The sequence below is a fragment of the Oncorhynchus keta genome, unplaced genomic scaffold, assembly GCF_023373465.1.
Source record: "Oncorhynchus keta strain PuntledgeMale-10-30-2019 unplaced genomic scaffold, Oket_V2 Un_scaffold_630_pilon_pilon, whole genome shotgun sequence".
Lineage (NCBI taxonomy): Eukaryota > Metazoa > Chordata > Actinopteri > Salmoniformes > Salmonidae > Oncorhynchus > Oncorhynchus keta.
The window spans coordinates 672,649-691,684 of record NW_026290978.1 but is presented as its reverse complement, the minus strand read 5'-3'; the positions used below and the strand labels follow the sequence as shown (position 1 = coordinate 691,684).

The window sequence follows — 19,036 nt, the reverse complement described above, 5'->3', positions numbered from 1 at the left end:
GACTGATGCAGCATAGAGATGGGTTAGGGACTGACTGATGCTGCATAGAGATGGGTTAGGGACTGATCTGATGCAGCATAGAGGTGGGTTAGGGACTGACTGATGCAGCATAGAGGTGGGTTAGGGACTGACTGATGCAGCATAGAGATGGGTTAGGGACTGACTGATGCAGCATAGAGGTGGGTTAGGGACTGACTGATGCAGCATAGAGGTGGGTTAGGGACTGACTGATGCAGCATAGAGGTGGGTTAGGGACTGATGCAGCATAGAGGTGGGTTAGGGACTGACTGATGAGGTGGGTTAGGGACTGACTGATGCAGCATAGAGGTGGGTTAGGGACTGACTGATGCAGCATAGAGGTGGGTTAGGGACTGACTGATGCAGCATAGAGGTGGGTTAGGGACTGATGCAGCACAGAGCTGGGCTAGGGACTGGTCTGATGCAGCATAGAGGTGGGTTAGGGACTGGTCTGATGCAGCATAGAGGTGGGTTAGGGACTGGTCTGATGCAGCATAGAGGTGGGTTAGGGGCTGGACTGATGCAGCATATAGGTGGGTTAGGGACTGATCTGATGCAGCATAGAGCTGGGCTAGGGACTGGTCTGATACTGATACAGCACAGAGCTGGGTTAGGGACTGGTCTGATACTGATACAGCTTGGGGAAGTGGGTAGAAGATGAGAGAGGGGAAAAACTGACTGTTGGTGGGCCAAAAGAGAGAGACAGTTTGGATGCCTCAGTGATAATGATGCCTGTTATAATTCCTCTACACTGCTCTGTCATCTTCACATTTACACAGCAGCCCTACAACCAAACCTTATCCACTGAAGAGTGGCAGCTTCTCAAACACAGGCCACACAGACAGACACACCAGTGCCAGGGCTCATCATCCACAGGCAGAGGATGGTGGAGAGGGAGAGATTAGGGAGCGGGCGCCGAGTCGTCCCTTTTCAAAATGCCAATGCCGGTCAGGGCACAGGGTTTAAATACCACTCAAATGTCAGCAGGAAACCCCCACAAGACAAACTAAATTACCCCCTACCTGCACCACCCTTCACGCTGCACTCGGTGTATGTGTGTGTGTGTGTCTGGAAGAATTGCCTGCATGTTGGCACAGAACAACCACACACACACACTATGACTGCTGCTACAGTCTAGCTCCTCTTTCAGCCTGATCGATGTTCTGCAGCTCACACACAGCCGTTTACTATGGAGCTCCAAACACCCTCCATTAAATGAAAACACACAGCCCTTTATAAAACTTCCCCATCGATCCTTCCGCTGAGAATTGATACTTAGAAAAACACTTTCTCTCCCCCCTGCACCAATACACAGTAGATAGGAACAGGAGTCATTATATTTAGCTAGTGTATAGCAGTGATATACAATTTGTTGGTATAGAAAAGCAGAGCTATACACTGTATTGATCCATATAGCCTTAAGGGCTATACCACCCTATAACAGTATCAATATCCATATCACAGTCACAGAGGCCTGGACATATACTATAGCACAATCAGTTCACACAACCAATTCTCCAGTCACTCTTTTACAACGCCCAGCCCTGCTATCAGCCACAAATTACACCTACGCTACAGTATTGATCAACACACACACACACGGGTCCAACTTTTGTTTGTTTGTTTGTGTTTTTGTGTTTGTGTTTGTGTTTGTGTGTGTGTGTGTGTGTGTCTTTCCCACTCGGACCCAATTCGCAAAAAAACAAATGACTTTTAAGTAGACACCTGTTCCGAATGGACCCCCGAATGGAATCTGGTCAGATCTAGAGTCGGTCCAATCTGAGTGAGGGAAGCAGCAGAAAATAAAACGTTTTAAGCTACTTTATTAACCGGAGCTGATAAAATGCAAGAGGGAGATAGGTGCCGCTCTAGAAGGTGGGGGAGGAGCCGTACTGTGAGTGAGTGAGTGACACGGGGAGGAGAGAACCAACCAAGCCGACTCGTGCTATAGTGGACAAATAGCTGCCATAGCTAGGTTATTTATCATCAAATATGATTACATAGTACCCGTCTTGACTACATCAAAACGGGAGAAGCAGGTTAAGCTAGATAACGTTAGCTAGCTAGGCTAACTGAAGCTGCAGTGAATGAGCTTTCTAGTCCTACTGTTACAAACAACAACAACTCCCTGCAGAATATTAAGTAGCAGCCTACCTGTTGGCTCTTGGTCGTGATAACCTATCATTCCCCTTTAACTTTTAATTCTGTCATTTGGATAGAAGTGGCTTCTTTGCTGCCCTTCTTGACACCAGGCCATCCTCCAAAAGTATTCGCCTCACTGTGCTTGCAGATGCACTCACACCTGCCTGCTGCCACTCCTGAGCAAGCTCTGTACAGGTGGTGCCCCGATCTCGCAGCTGAATCAACTTTAGGAGACGGTCCTGGCGCTTGCTGGACTTACTAGTGCGCCCTGAAGTCTTCTTCACAACAATTGAAGCAATGACGACGGCACGTGTTTATTGCAGGTAACCATGGTTGACAGATGAAGAACAATGATTCCAAGCACCACCCTCCTTTTGAAGCTTCCAGTCTGTTATTCGAACTCAATAAGCATGACAGAGTGATCTCCAGTCTTGTCCCCGTCAACACTCACACCTGTGTTAACGAGAGAATCACTGACATGATGTCAGCTGGTCCTTTTGTGGCAGGGATGAAATGCAGTGGAAATGTTTTTTGGGGGATTCAGTTCATTTGCATGGCAAAGAGGGACTTTGCAATTAATTGCAACTCTTTATAACATTCTGGAGTATATGCAAATTGCCACCATACAAACTGAGGCAGCAGACTTTGTTAAAATGAATATTTGTGTCATTCTCAAAACTTTTGGCCACGACTGCACAGTTGAAGTCGGAAGTTTACATACACCTTAGCCAAATACATTTTAACTCAGTTTTTCACAATTCCTGACATTTAAACCTAGTAAAAAGTCCTTGTCTTAGGTCAGTTAGGATCACCACTTTAATTTAAGAATGTGTAATGTCAGAATAATAGTAGAGAGAATTATTCATTTCAGCTTTTATTTCTTTCATCACATTCCCAGCGGGTCAGAAGTTTACATAGACTCAATTAGTATTTGATAACATTACCAATGTGTGTCATGCACAAAGTAGAGGTCTTAACCGACTTGCCAAAACTACAGTTTGTAAACAAGAAATGTGTTGAGTGGTTGAAAAACGAGTTTTAATGACTCCAGTGTATGTAAACTTCCGACTTCAACTGTAGGTGGTTCCGTGAAGACCTGTATTCCACACACACAATCCCCCCTCCCACTCCATTGATTTCCTATGCAGTATTACTCAATTACCTGTTATGGGAGTTGCTATTAAGAACAGCCATAAGCTGTATCAGTGGGTATTAAAGTGGCTTCTATCAAAGGTGCCAGGGCTGGGTCTCTACACAGACATTAGAAAGCCATCTGCCAGTGAGTAGTGACACAGCTCTGTTGGCACTGCCAGCTCAGAGGGGCACACACACAAGTGCACTCGCACACAGAGAGAGACAGAGAGAGAGACAGAGAGAGAGACAGAGAGAGAGACAGAGAGAGAGACAGAGACAGAGAGACAGAGAGACAGAGAGAGAGAGAGAGAGAGAGAGAGAGAGAGAGAGAGAGAGACAGAGAGACAGAGAGAGAGAGAGAGAGAGAGATATGATTTAATGGGATTGATTTGAACCATTACTGACAACAAGGGAACGGCAGCAGCCACTCACTGTTAAGTATCTCTACCCAGACCTTCCACAGCCCCTACCCAGACCTTCCACAGCCCCTACCCAGACCTTCCACAGCCCCTACCCAGACCTTCCACAGCCCCTACCCAGACCTTCCACAGCCCCTACCCAGACCTTCCACAGCCCCTACCCAGACCTTCCACAGCCCCTACCCAGACCTTCCACAGCCCCTACCCAGACCTTCCACAGCCCCTACCCAGACCTTCCACAGCCCCTACCCAGACCTTCCACAGCCCCTACCCAGACCTTCCACAGCCCCTACCCAGACCTTCCACAGACCCTACCCAGACCCTCCCCAGCCCCTACCCAGACCTTCCACAGCCCCTACCCAGACCTTCCACAGCCCCTACCCAGACCTTCCACAGACCCTACCCCAGACCTTCCCCAGCCCCTACCCAGACCTTCCACAGCCCCTACCCAGACCTTCCACAGACCCTATCCAGCCCCTACCCAGACCTTCCACAGACCCTATCCAGCCCCTACCCAGACCTTCCACAGCCCCTACCCAGACCTTCCACAGCCCCTACCCAGACCTTCCACAGCCCCTACCCAGACCTTCCACAGCCCCTACCAGACAGACCCTTCCACCCAGACCCCCAGCCCCTACCCAGACCTTCCACAGACCCTACCCAGACCCCACAGACCCTACCACAGACCCTCCAGCCCCTACCCAGACCTTCCACAGACCCTACCCAGACCTTCCACAGCCCCTACCCAGACCTTCCACAGACCCTACCCAGACCTTCCTTCCACAGCCCCTACCCAGACAGACCCTACCCAGACCTCCACAGCCCCTACCCAGACCTTCCACAGCCCCTACCCAGACCTTCCACAGCCCCTACCCAGACCTTCCACAGCCCCTACCCAGACCTTCCACAGCCCCTACCCAGACCTTCCACAGCCCCTACCCAGACCTTCCACAGCCCCTACCCAGACCTTCCACAGGCCCTACCCAGACCTTCCACCCAGACCTTCCACAGCCCCTACCCAGACCTTCCACAGCCCCTACCCAGACCTTCCACAGCCCCTACCCAGACCTTCCACAGCCCCTACCCAGACCTTCCACAGCCCCTACCCAGACCTTCCACAGCCCCTACCCAGACCTTCCACAGCCCCTACCCAGACCTTCCACAGCCCCTACCCAGACCTTCCACAGCCCCTACCCAGACCTTCCACAGCCCCTACCCAGACCTTCCACAGACCCTACCACAGACCCTATCCAGCCCCTACCCAGACCTTCCACAGCCCCTACCCAGACCTTCCACAGACCCTACCCAGACCTTCCACAGCCCCTACCCAGACCTTCCACAGCCCCTACCCAGACCTTCCACAGACCCTACCCAGACCTTCCACAGACCCTACCCAGACCTTCCACAGACCCTACCCAGACCTTCCACAGACCCCACCCAGACCTTCCACAGCCCCTACCCAGACCTTCCCCCTACCCAGACCTTCCACAGACCCAGACCTTCCACAGCCCCTACCCAGACCTTCCACAGACCCTACCCAGACCCCTACCCAGACCACAGACCCCTACCCAGACCTTCCACAGACCCCCAGACCCTACCCCCTAGCCCCTACCCAGACCTTCCACAGCCCCTACCCAGACCTTCCACAGACCCTACCACAGCCCCTACCCAGACCTTCCACAGACCCTACCCAGACCTTATCCAGCCCCTACCCAGACCTTCCACAGACCCTACCAGACAGACCCCTACCCAGACAGACCCTACCCAGACCTTCCAGCCCCTACCCAGACCTTCCACAGCCCCTACCCAGACCTTCCACAGCCCCTACCCAGACCTTCCACAGACCCTACCACAGACCCTATCCAGCCCCTACCCAGACCTTCCACAGACCCTACCACAGACCCTATCCAGCCCCTACCCAGACCTTCCACAGACCCTACCACAGACCCTATCCAGCCCCTACCCAGACCTTCCACAGACCCTACCACAGACCCTACCACAGACCCTACCACAGACCCTATCCAGCCCCTACCCAGACCTTCCACAGACCCTACCACAGACCCTATCCAGCCCCTACCCAGACCTTCCACAGACCCTACCAGACCTTCCACAGACCCTATCCAGCCCCTACCCAGACCTTCCACAGACCCTACCACAGACCCTATCCAGCCCCTACCCAGACCTTCCACAGACCCTACCACAGACCCTATCCAGCCCCTACCCAGACCTTCCACAGACCCTACCCAACCCCCACAGACCCTACCACAGACCCTATCCAGCCCCTACCCAGACCTTCCACAGACCCTACCCAGACCTTCCAGCCCCTACCCAGACCTTCCACAGACCCTACCACAGACCCTACCACAGACCCTACCACAGACCCTATCCAGCCCCTACCCAGACCTTCCACAGACCCTACCACAGACCCTATCCAGCCCCTACCCAGACCTTCCACAGACCCTACCACAGACCCTATCCAGCCCCTACCCAGACCTTCCACAGACCCTACCACAGACCCTATCCAGCCCCTACCCAGACCTTCCACAGACCCTACCACAGACCCTACCCAGCCCCTAACCAGACCTTCCACAGACCCTACCACAGACCCTATCCAGCCCCTACCCAGACCTTCCACAGACCCTACCACAGACCCTATCCAGCCCCTACCCAGACCTTCCACAGACCCTACCACAGACCCTATCCAGCCCCTACCCAGACCTTCCACAGACCCTACCACAGACCCTATCCAGCCCCTACCCAGACCTTCCACAGACCCTACCACAGACCCTATCCAGCCCCTACCCAGACCTTCCACAGACCCTACCACAGACCCTATCCAGCCCCTACCCGGGCCGTCTGTCTCAATGAGATAGGGTATAGTTTACTTCAGTATGAGTAAAGGACATTTGCGTTCAACAATGGGGCACACACACAGTTGCCCTACAGTACAGCACCAACTGGCTCCAAGTCTAAGTAAGGGGAAATATTACAGTTTAATGGGAGGCCTGGTGATTCATCACTGCAAGGAAGGTCAATCTAATTAGGCTGTTTGAAAATTGGATTTCCACCAGTCTTTGGGGACACTGTGTTATATACAGTACAGTACACCGTCACTGTAGGCAATACTAATCACTGCGGTGGATTACATTCTGGAATATTGCTAAGCATAAATAAGGACCATATTAAAAACCGTAAACATCAGACAGGAAGCACACTCAAAATGTAGGCCATCATCTGCCTTATTGTGGGGGTTTGGGGGAGGATGGACTGTCCAGCTATGAAAACGGTAGAGTATAATCAATGGGAGGATTACTAAAAGGACGTAATGGATATAATCTAATTGTAGACATTCTACTGGTTTAGAGTCATGCTCCAGTCTGAGTGCTGCCCATGGTTTGGATCATGGATGTCCTCTCACATAGTGGACCAGACCAATGATCTCATAAGACATTGAAAAGGAAAATGTCATGTGGATTGGACTAAACTAAAGGCTTTTAGGGAAAATGAGGTCATAATGAATGAACGTGAATGAACAGCGTAGGGAAGTAGTTGTTGTCTGAGGGATGATCTGTCTTGTTCTCTGTGACTGGTATGATGGAAGGCCATTGTCTCCCCTCTAGTGCATATTGACCATGGACACATTTTATTGAATCTGTGTGTGTGTGTGCGTCTCTGTGTGTGTGTGTGTGCGTGTGCGTGTGTGTGTGTTTAGTAAGTCCTACCTGAGGAGAGGCTGGAAGATCACTGTGATGTTCCTGGCTCCAGGTTTACAGACAAACTTCATCTCTCCTCCTTCGATCAGGTTATCATCTGCACCACCTGGAATGAGAGGAGGGAAACAGAGAAAGACTGAGACAAAGAGACAGACAGAAGGAGTAACACAGTCCTTTAATGTGGTGAGTAAACAGTCCTCCATCAAGGTCAACACAGATGCGATCAATCGTCAAATTCACCCAAAGCATCCCCATTGAGAGTATATTGGACCCAGTTAAAATCTATTAAAAATGGCCGCCACATGTTGCTAAAATACAATGTTTCTACAGGTCCCGATTGGGTTTATCAGGCAAAGAATAAAGCCATCATGTTCCATTATGAAGACATCATCCTATCAGCAGTCAGCACAGCCGGACTCAGACACTCACTGGACCCTTCCACTGACGCCCACATCCATGCCCCTGCACTAGTGCGTGGGTGAACCCCTCGGCTAACAGGGTTAATCAGAAAATCATTGGTGTGTAACTCACTCAGACCTGGGGGTGGCGTGAGAGGGTGGGCAAGAGAGGGTAGGCGAGGGGGGGTAGGCAAGAGAGGGTGGGCGAGAGAGAGTAGACGAGAGAGGGTGGGCGAGGGGGGGTAGGCGAGAGAGAGTAGACGAGGGGGGGTAGGCAGGGGGTGTAGGCGAGAGAGAGTAGACGAAGGGGGGTAGGCGAGAAGGTGGGGGGGGGTGAAAGGGGCCGATCAAGCATCAAGTGCACCACTGTTCCTCATTACGTCCAGTCAACCTGAAGTAATCAATATAATTGACATAGAAGGAATTGCGGACTGTTGTCGATAAAAAACCAATGCCGGCGAACGATGTCCCATGCAGGTGGATCAATGAATATAAATAACAGAGAGGTGAGAATCGACAGTGGCGTTGCTCCCCCTCCCCCACAGTGCACAGAGACACTGTTATTCATTAACATTTCACACATCACTTTTTAACCACTGGAGAGGGTTGTCAGTTGTCTTTCGGCTTTGGATTGACAGTGTTTTATCAGTGGCTTGGAGTCTAGAGGACCCTGGTTAATAGTGGATTCTATTGGCTAGCATTCTGAACAGTTCCTCCCATTGCTTCTAACTGGGATGTGCTTTAACATAAACACTGTGCTTGGTGTGGTGTAGTGCTGCACATGCCAGAGATACATTGGGCTGATATAATCACGGATATGGGGTCTGGGAGTTTGTTGAAGTGTGTGTGCGTTTTGCATGCGTGCTTGTGTGGTGTGTGTGTCCTTGTATTACAATGGAGGCTGATATCAGTTTCAATTGGTATTTCAATCTAAACTAGACCTCTGAGTGTATATTACAACAGACAAACAACGCCTACTGATGGTGCTGAAGCCAGTCTCCAGTCAGCTTTACCTGCATTGATGGTGTGAAAGCCAGTCTCCAGTCAGCTTTACCTGCATTGATGGTGTGAAAGCCAGTCTCCAGTCAGCTTTACCTGCATTGATGGTGTGAAAGCCAGTCTCCAGTCAGCTTTACCTGCATTGATGGTGTGAAAGCCAGTCTCCAGTCAGCTTTACCTGCATTGATGGTGTGAAAGCCAGTCTCCAGTCAGCTTTACCTGCATTGATGGTGTGAAAGCCAGTCTCCAGTCAGCTTTACCTGCATTGATGGTGTGAAAGCCAGTCTCCAGTCAGCTTTACCTGCATTGATGGTGTTGAAGCCAGTCTCCAGTCAGCTTTACCTGCATTGATGGTGTGAAAGCCAGTCTCCAGTCAGCTTTACCTGCATTGATGGTGTGAAAGCCAGTCTCCAGTCAGCTTTACCTGCATTGATGGTGTGAAAGCCAGTCTCCAGTCAGCTTTACCTGCATTGATGGTGTGAAAGCCAGTCTCCAGTCAGCTTTACCTGTATAAACCTGCATTGATGGTGTTGAAGCCAGTCTCCAGTCAGCTTTACCTGCATTGATGGTGTTGAAGCCAGTCTCCAGTCAGCTTTACCTGCATTGATGGTGTGAAAGCCAGTCTCCAGTCAGCTTTACCTGCATTGATGGTGTGAAAGCCAGTCTCCAGTCAGCTTTACCTGCATTGATGGTGTGAAAGCCAGTCTCCAGTCAGCTTTACCTGCATTGATGGTGTGAAAGCCAGTCTCCAGTCAGCTTTACCTGCATTGATGGTGTGAAAGCCAGTCTCCAGTCAGCTTTACCTGCATTGATGGTGTGAAAGCCAGTCTCCAGTCAGCTTTACCTGCATTGATGGTGTGAAAGCCAGTCTCCAGTCAGCTTTACCTGCATTGATGGTGTGAAAGCCAGTCTCCAGTCAGCTTTACCTGTATAAACCTGCATTGATGGTGTTGAAGCCAGTCTCCAGTCAGCTTTACCTGCATAACCCTGCATTGATGGTGTGAAAGCCAGTCTCCAGTCAGCTTTACCTGCATTCAAATGTACATCATAACATTGTTCCCTCAGCCTCCTGATACTCTCTGATAGTTGTAATGAAACCCGCTCCATTGTAAAGCATGGAGACAACTCCTCTCTCGTTCCCCATCCATCCATCCCCTACACTCATTACAAAGAAGAGATGCTTTCATTCCATTCAAAAGCTTTTAGACTACATTTTCTCTGCTGTTTCCATGAAAATTCATTTGTGTGGGAACGGCTTCTTGTTGCTAAGTGGAAAGAGTGCCCAGGTTCTAATTCTCCCTCCCTCCCTTTCTGCCGATTCAGTTAAGACTCAAATACGCCCCCAAGACGAAGCTCTGCCACACACTCCCAATAGGCACAGCAAAAGAGAGGGAGAGAGAGAGAGAGACAGAGAGAGGGGGGAGAGAGAGAGAGAGGGGGAAAGACACAGACAGACAGACAGAGACAGTCAACTTCTGTTCCGTTATCATGAACTTTCAAACAAACAGACATGGCTAAATATGCAACACGTATGGTTTCTATCAGAATGCCCGGCTAAATATGCAACAACGTGTGTACTTTCTGATTATGGTGACAAATGTCATTTCCTGCTCTAAACATCTGCATCAGTGTCAGACAAAAGAGACATGGAGCGACCCCAATGGTCCTTAGAGTCCCAGGTGTGGCTGCCAAATGGGCATGGAGCGACCCCAATGGTCCTTAGAGTCCCAGGTGTGGCTGCCAAATGGGCATGGAGCGACCCCAATGGTCCTTAGAGTCCCAGGTGTGGCAATGGGCATGTCCTGGTCCTTAGAGTCCCAGGTGTGGCTGCCAAATGGGCATGGAGCGACCCCAATGGTCCTTAGAGTCCCAGGTGTGGCTGCCAAATGGGCATGGACCACATTAATATTTTATTAAGAGTGTTAATATTCATGATGTTTCTTTTCAGAGTCATCTGGACAGTGATGGCTCTGATAGCAGGTCAGAGGTCAGACTCCTGGCAACTCTTATAAACAACAGAACATCCAGGCTGAGGGTGTGAGTGCGTGTGTCAGAGTGAGTGCGTGCGTGTGTCAGTGTGAGTGAGTGAGTGAGTGAGTGAGTGAGTGAGTGAGTGAGTGAGTGAGTGAGTGAGTGCGTGAGTGAGTGCGTGAGTGCGTGAGTGCGTGAGTGAGTGAGTGCGTGAGTGCGTGAGTGCGTGAGTGCGTGTGTCTATCCCCAGTGGTAGAGGCTGATCCAGGATTAGCCAGAAGGGCGTGTCCATACCCTGTGGGAGAGCAGATGCGGAAGGGAATGAAGTAGCACTATCACTACATCATACAGGCCAGTCCCTCCAGTACCCCTCACACCACTATAACACTATCAATACATTATACAGGCCATTCCCTCCAGTACCCCTCACACCACTATAACACTATCACTACATTATACAGGCCAGTCCCTCCAGTACCCCTCACACCACTATAACACTATCACTACATTATACAGGCCAGTCCCTCTAGTACCCCTCACACCACTATAACACTATCACTACATTATACAGGCCATTCCCTCCAGTACCCCTCACACCACTATAACACTATCACTACATTATACAGGCCATTCCCTCCAGTACCCCTCACACCACTATAACACTATCAATACATTATACAGGCCATTCCCTCCAGTACCCCTCACACCACTATAACACTATCAGGCCAGTACATCATACAGGCCAGTCCCTCCAGTACCCCTCACACCACTATAACACTATCACTACATTATACAGGCCAGTCCCTCCAGTACCCCTCACACCACTATAACACTATCACTACATTATACAGGCCAGTTCCCTCCAGTACCCCTCACACCACTATAACACTATCACTACATTATACAGGCCAGTCCCTCCAGTACCCCTCACACCACTATAACACTATCACTACATTATACAGGCCAGTCCCTCCAGTACCCTCACACCACTATAACACTATCACTACATTATACAGGCCAGTCCCTCCAGTACCCCTCACACCACTATAACACTATCACTACATTATACAGGCCAGTCCCTCCAGTACCCCTCACACCACTATAACACTATCACTACATTATACAGGCCAGTCCCTCCAGTACCCTCACACCACTATAACACTATCACTACATTATACAGGCCAGTCCCTCCAGTACCCCTCACACCACTATAACACTATCACTACATTATACAGGCCAGTCCCAGTCCAGTACCCCACTATAACACACCACTATAACACTATCACTACATTATACAGGCCAGTCCCTCCAGTACCCCTCACACCACTATAACACTATCACTACATTATACAGGCCAGTCCCTCCAGTACCCTCACACCACTATAACACTATCACTACATTATACAGGCCAGTCCCTCCAGTACCCCACCACTATAACACACACCACTAGGCCAGTCCCTCTAACACTATCACTACATTATACAGGCCAGTCCCTCCAGTACCCCTCACACCACTATAACACTATCACTACATTATACAGGCCAGTCCCTCCAGTACCCCTCACACCACTATACCACTATCACTACATTATACAGGCCAGTCCCTCTAGTACCCCTCACACCACTATAACACTATCACTACATTATACAGGCCAGTCCCTCTAGTACCCCTCACACCACTATAACACTATCACTACATTATACAGGCCAGTCCCTCCAGTACCCCTCACACCACTATAACACTATCACTACATTATACAGGCCAGTCCCTCCAGTACCCCTCACACCACTATAACACTATCACTACATTATACAGGCCAGTCCCTCCAGTACCCTCACACCACTATAACACTATCACTACACAGGCCAGTCCCTCTAGTAACACTATAACACTACACTACATTATACAGGCCAGTCCCTCCAGTACCCCTCACACCACTATAACACTATCACTACATTATACAGGCCAGTCCCCCTCCAGTACCCCTCACACCACTATAACACTATCACTACATTATACAGGCCAGTCCCTCCAGTACCCCTCACCACTATAACACTATCACTACATTATACAGGCCAGTCCCTCCAGTACCCCTCACACCACTATAACACTATCACTACATTATACAGGCCAGTCCCTCCAGTACCCCTCACACCACTATAACACTATCACTACATTATACAGGCCAGTCCCTCCAGTACCCCTCACACCACTATAACACTATCACTACATTATACAGGCCAGTCCCTCCAGTACCCCTCACACCACTATAACACTATCACTACATTATACAGGCCAGTCCCTCCAGTACCCCTCACACCACTATAACACTATCACTACATTATACAGGCCAGTCCCTCCAGTACCCCTCACACCACTATAACACTATCACTACATTATACAGGCCATTCCCTCCACCCCTCACACCACTATAACACTATCACTACATTATACAGGCCAGTCCCTCCAGTACCCCTCACACCACTATAACACTATCACTACATTATACAGGCCAGTCCCTCCAGTACCCCTCACACCACTATAACACTATCACTACATTATACAGGCCAGTCCCTCCAGTACCCCTCACACCACTATAACACTATCACTACATTATACAGGCCAGTCCCTCCAGTACCCCTCACACCACTATAACACTATCACTACATTATACAGGCCAGTCCCTCCAGTACCCCTCACACCACTATAACACTATCACTACATTATACAGGCCAGTCCCTCCAGTACCCCTCACACCACTATAACACTATCACTACATTATACAGGCCAGTCCCTCCAGTACCCCTCACACCACTATAACACTATCACTACATTATACAGGCCAGTCCCTCCAGTACCCCTCACACCACTATAACACTATCACTACATTATACAGGCCAGTCCCTCCAGTACCCTATCACTCATTACACCACTATACCACTATCACTACATTATACAGGCCAGTCCCTCCAGTACCCCTCACACCACTATAACACTATCACTACATTATACAGGCCAGTCCCTCCAGTACCCCTCACACCACTATACCACTATCACTACATTATACAGGCCAGTCCCTCCAGTACCCCTCACACCACTATAACACTATCACTACATTATACAGGCCAGTCCCTCCAGTACCCCTCACACCACTATAACACTATCACTACATTATACAGGCCAGTCCCTCCAGTACCCCTACCACCACTACACCTTACACATCTACAGTCACGACACCCAACACCTCCAGACAGACACCTGGAGAGAACACACACACACCATATCAACGCCATGGTGAACCTGCTTCTAACATACACACCTCCACAGATATACACCGCCTCGACAGCCTCCATCCCCCTCCCACGGCGCCCTCCACACACTCCGCAGCCCACATGCAATCAAGCCAGTCAGTGACTTAGTGAAATTGCATTAGCCACACTTTCCTGGGTTTGATTAGAAATGGTTTGATCCTGTGATGTATTCCGTCCGTGCCCGGATCTAGAGGGGAAAGGGAGGACGTGCAATGCCTTCTCTAACACACTCCACGTCTCTGAAGGCCAGAGTATATAATACACAGGGACCAGAAGTGTGAAGGAAAAACAGTCCTAATCCCTCAGAGAGTTGGTGTCTGTAGCACAGCGTGTGTGTGTCTATACCAGTTTGTATGTACTGATACTGCAGCGTAACGGCCAAACACTCAAAATCATGAATTTACCAAGTGTGTTATACGAATGTGTGTGAAGGTGTATGTGTTAGAATCTACCAAATACACAGACGGATGTACAAACATTCATAATGCCTCTTTTAAAAAGTGTGTGTGTACGCCTCGGTGTGTCTATGCATGAACACACAGAAGGCCCTCCAAACAGTGTGAGTCCACTGGTAACCCCTCAGGGAACAGGGTTAGAGGGAGCTTCCTTCTTTCTTACGGACGGAAGCGTCCGAGCCTCTGTGTGACTGTTTAGTGTGCATCTGTTCATCTGCCAGTGACTGTGTGTGTATATGTGCTTGCAATGCCCGTGTGTGTATTGTATGAGTGCAACAGTCGGGGCAAAACCCAATCCAGGAACCCACCCAACCCAGTCAGTTGGCTGGTGCATAAGGTCTCCCTCCCCATCTAGCTCTTATAAGATCAGGCCAGTTCAATATTGCATGGACCTCCCGGTCGGCACCAGACTCCCCATTCCACCAAGTCATCATGTTTGATTGGCTCCTAATGAGACACTTCTATTATTCAAATTAATTTGAAGGGACAATATCTGACTTGAATTAATTATTGAGTGTTGTAGCGCACCTAGTGGCTCGGTTGACCCCCAGATGTTATAAGGAATACACAGCTGACCCCCCCCCCTCAAAAAAAAAATATATATATATTTAAAAAATACACAGCTGTCAAGTGCAGACTAAGATAATAAGTTGAGGCACCAGATGGTTATTAATTAATGTGGCTTATATTCACTTGGAGAGATGAGGGACTATTACAAACAAAGGGTATTTGGAGAGGCAAACTTTCAACAGCTGGCTGAAGTGAATATCGTCATCCTGCAGTTCTATCCTCCTGCCAGAGGGTGGCACTGTTCTGTTTATCAGCATCAGTACAACGGAATGACTGACGTGTGACCTAAAAGGCGGCCACAGCGTATGATTCAAATAATCAACTAACAGAGTCAGAGACAGCAGTGTGTTACCAGCAGACAGACGGCAGTGTGTTACCAGCAGACAGGGTATCAGGGTAGCCTAGTGGTTAGAGCGTTGGACTAGTAACCGGAAGGTTGCGAGTTCAAACCTCCGAGCTGACAAGGTACAAATCTGTCATTCTGTTCCTAGGCTGTCATTGAAAATAAGAATTTGTTCTTAACTGACTTGCCTGGTTAAATAAAGGTAAAATAAAAAAATAAAAGACAGACAACAGTGTGTTACCAGCAGACGGACATCTCACAGATGGTATGCAAAGCTATCATCAAGGCAAAGGGTGGCTATTTGAAGAATCTCAAATATAAAATATTTTTTTATTTGTTTAACACTTTTTTGGTTACTACATGATTCCATGTGTTATTTCATAGTTTTGACGTCTTCACTATTATCCTACAATGTAGAAAATAGTAAAAATAAAGAAAAAACCTTGAATGAGTAGGTGTTCTAAAACTTTTGACAGGTAGTGTGCATATGAGGCAATCAAGTCAGAAGGGGAATATTCTGATTTTTATGTTTCTAATGTTAAAAGAGAGGACTGTTTGTTCTTCAGATCCACTGCTGAAGAGAACCCACTGCTGTGGAACACTTCCAACCCTTACCTTGAGAATATCACTGCCTGGATTTAGGGATCGACTGGAACGGAGTTAGAGTCAGAGGAGTTTATTTCTCCAGATCAATAACCTCAGTCAGACTCCGGCCGGTACAGTTGTGAGTGTTGGAAAGATGGCAAGGTTTCATACCAGGAAAGCACTGACTTCTTAGTCTGCAGTGCTCAAAATGGAGAGAAGATTCTGCAGGCTAATTCAGGAGAGACAGTAGACATGCACTGTGACAGTACAAGGAGTGGCACCAACATGACAGTCAGATGGTTGCAGTACAGGATGGCTAGTGCAGAGTCACATCAACTTCAATAGAGAGAACTTCAGCTTTTACAACTGTGGGGTACTGCAGGGACAGCGTTGTTTCTATCCAGACATTTGCTCTGACGCATAAGTATCAAATCAAATTTTATTGGTCACATACCGTACCAGTTGCCGTATCAGGCTGTGATACAGCCGACAGACAGGAGGCTCTCGATTGTGCATCTGTAAATGTTTGTCAGGGTTTTGGGTGACAAGCCACATTTCTTCAGCCTCCTGAGGTTGAAGAGGCGCTGCTGCGCCTTCTTCACCACACTGTCTGTGTGGGTGGACCATTTCAGTTTGTCTGTGATGTATACGCCGATTAACTTAAAATGTTCCACCTTATCCACTGCTGACCCTTCGATGTGGATAAGGGGGTGCTCCCTCTGCTGTTTTCCTGACACCACACTCTGAGGGCCCTCACCTCAGTTTCATCGTTGTTGGTAATCAAGCCCACTACTGTTGTGTCGTCTGCAAACTTGATGATCGAGTTGGAGGTGTGCATGGCCCCGCAGTCGTGAGTGAACAGGGAGTACAGGAGAGGGCTGAGCACACAACCTTGTAGGGCCCCAGTGTTGAGGATCAGTGAAGTGGAGATGTTGTTTCTTCCCTTCACCACCAGGGGGCGGCCAATCAGAAAGTCCAGGACCCAGTTGCACAGGGAGGGGTTGAGACCCAGGGCCTCCAGCTTGATGATGAGCTTGGAGGGTACTATGGTGTTGAATGCAGAGCTGTAGACAATGAACAGCATTTTTACATCGGTAGGGCAGTGTGCAGTGTGATGGCGATTGCGTCATCTGTGGACCTGTTGGGACAGTATGCAAACTGAAGTGGGTCTAGGGTGGCCGGTAAGGTGGCGGTGATGTGATCCTTGACTAGCCTCTCAAAGCACTTCATGATGACAGAAGTGAGTGCTACGGGGCGGTAGTTATTTAGTATGAGTGTGTTCTTAGCTCAGTTGGAGAGGAGGCTGTACTGATCCCAAAGGGACAGACTTTTGACCAGCCTTATACAGACAAACAGGCAGAGGTGAGGTCTTCAATCTAAGTAAAGAGTAATGGAAAGAAGGAGATATAATTGACTACAGCTCCTAGGGTGAAGAGCAATTCCATTATATTAGGGCTGTTATGTGTAGAAAAGAGCCCTTAACACCAATCCCATTACATTAGCCTACTGAACCAGTGTACACATAGGAAGAGGGGTCACTAAGCTACCCTATCACCATACGTATGGATATTCCCGGCATCGACTTATGAGAAAGGCCGTAAAATCTGATACAATGGCTAGCTTAGCATTGAAGCTAAGACGAGACACACTGCAGCCCAACCCAGTCATACTTCCCTGGAGCAACATCCCAATCTCACTGCATTCTGAGAGGGAAATAAAAACAACAGAGCTCCAACTTCCAATCAAGGTTCTATATCAAACAGCTATCTTTACTCTGTGGCCTCCTGACTCAGGTTGTCACAGGGAGGCTGATGAAGGGGGCACAGCCGAGTTCACCACACTATTAATTGAACGCTGCAGGATAGAGGTGTGGGGGGTCTGAGAGGACATTGCTTTCTATTTTCTCTCCGATGAAGCACCTCCTGCGTTCTGGCCGGAGTCGAGGGTTGAGGGCAGTTGGAGGTTTCAGAGGACGGGAGGTTCTCTCATCCCTCCCCTCTCTCCCTTTCTCTTCTCCAATCAGCTTGGGCAAGATTAAAGGTAACCACGGCTGTAGCGGTGACAGCCTCCCTATGATGACAGGGCCCATGCTGATTAAAATTAGCCCAGAGTTGGGAGAACACCCCCCCCCCCTCTCTCCGCCTCTCTTTTTACCCCATCTGTGATTAAGCCTCTGTTCTCTGTCAGCCATCACACCCCCTCCTTCCCCTCCTGCCTGCTGCCCTATCCCCTCCCTCCCACCAACACATCGTCCCCTGTGTCTGTGTGTCTGACAAAATACAGGAGGAACTTCTCTCTCTTTCTCCTCATCTCTTCATCTCTATATTATTCCCTGACATCTGGATGAACCTGAAGATGGATCAACTGGAGACCCTACATTAGACAATAATAAACATGAACATACATCTACTTGCTACACCATCCAGTATATCTACAACCCTACTCATCCACTATCTTGATCATACTGTATATCTACTACCCTATTCACGGATGTCACATCGTGTAATTTCATTGTTACAAACGTTCTGATGCCTGACTCTATGAACGTTCTGATGCCTGACTCTATGAACGTTCTGATGCCTGACTCTATGAACGTTCTGATGCCTGACTCTATGAACGTTCTGATGCCTGACTCTATGAACGTTCTGATGCCTGACTCTATGAACGTTCTGATGCCTGACTCTATGAACGTTCTGATGCCTGACTCTATGAACGTTCTGATGCCTGACTCTATGAACGTTCTGATGCCTGACTCTATGAACGTTCTGATGCCTGACTCTATGAACGTCCTGATGCCTGACTCTATGAACGTTCTGATGCCTGACTCTATGAACGTCCTGATGCCTGACTCTATGAACGTTCTGATGCCTGACTCTATGAACGTTCTGATGCCTGACTCTATGAACGTTCTGATGCCTGACTCTATGAACGTTCTGATGCCTGACTCTATGAACGTTCTGATGCCTGACTCTATGAAC

The 19,036-nt window shown here is 49.0% G+C and overlaps 2 protein-coding genes and 1 long non-coding RNA gene across 3 annotated transcripts in view; 1 reads left to right on the top strand and 2 right to left on the bottom strand.

Annotated features, from left to right (window-relative positions):
• The first annotated feature begins 1,752 nt into the window (after positions 1 to 1,752).
• On the top strand, positions 1,753 to 6,612 carry LOC127929261 (uncharacterized). The gene is made up of 2 exons (XM_052517223.1): positions 1,753 to 1,774; positions 3,758 to 6,612. The coding sequence occupies exons 1-2, from the start codon at positions 1,753 to 1,755 to the stop codon at positions 6,610 to 6,612; spliced, it is 2,877 nt and encodes a 958-aa protein (XP_052373183.1).
• Positions 6,613 to 7,415: 803 nt separating this feature from the next.
• LOC118379892 (exocyst complex component 4-like) overlaps positions 7,416 to 19,036 on the bottom strand; it is a 117,241-nt gene continuing 105,620 nt past the window's right edge. Inside the window, 1 exon segment of the mRNA XM_052517225.1 lies at positions 7,416 to 7,532. Coding sequence (XP_052373185.1) covers positions 7,432 to 7,532 — 101 coding nt within the window. The 3' untranslated portion in view covers positions 7,416 to 7,431.
• LOC127929270 (uncharacterized) lies at positions 8,361 to 9,788 on the bottom strand. Its single transcript, XR_008134199.1, has 3 exons — positions 9,422 to 9,788; positions 9,166 to 9,329; positions 8,361 to 9,124 (listed from the first exon to the last, which is right to left on the bottom strand). It is a non-coding gene; the product is annotated as an uncharacterized LOC127929270 (long non-coding RNA).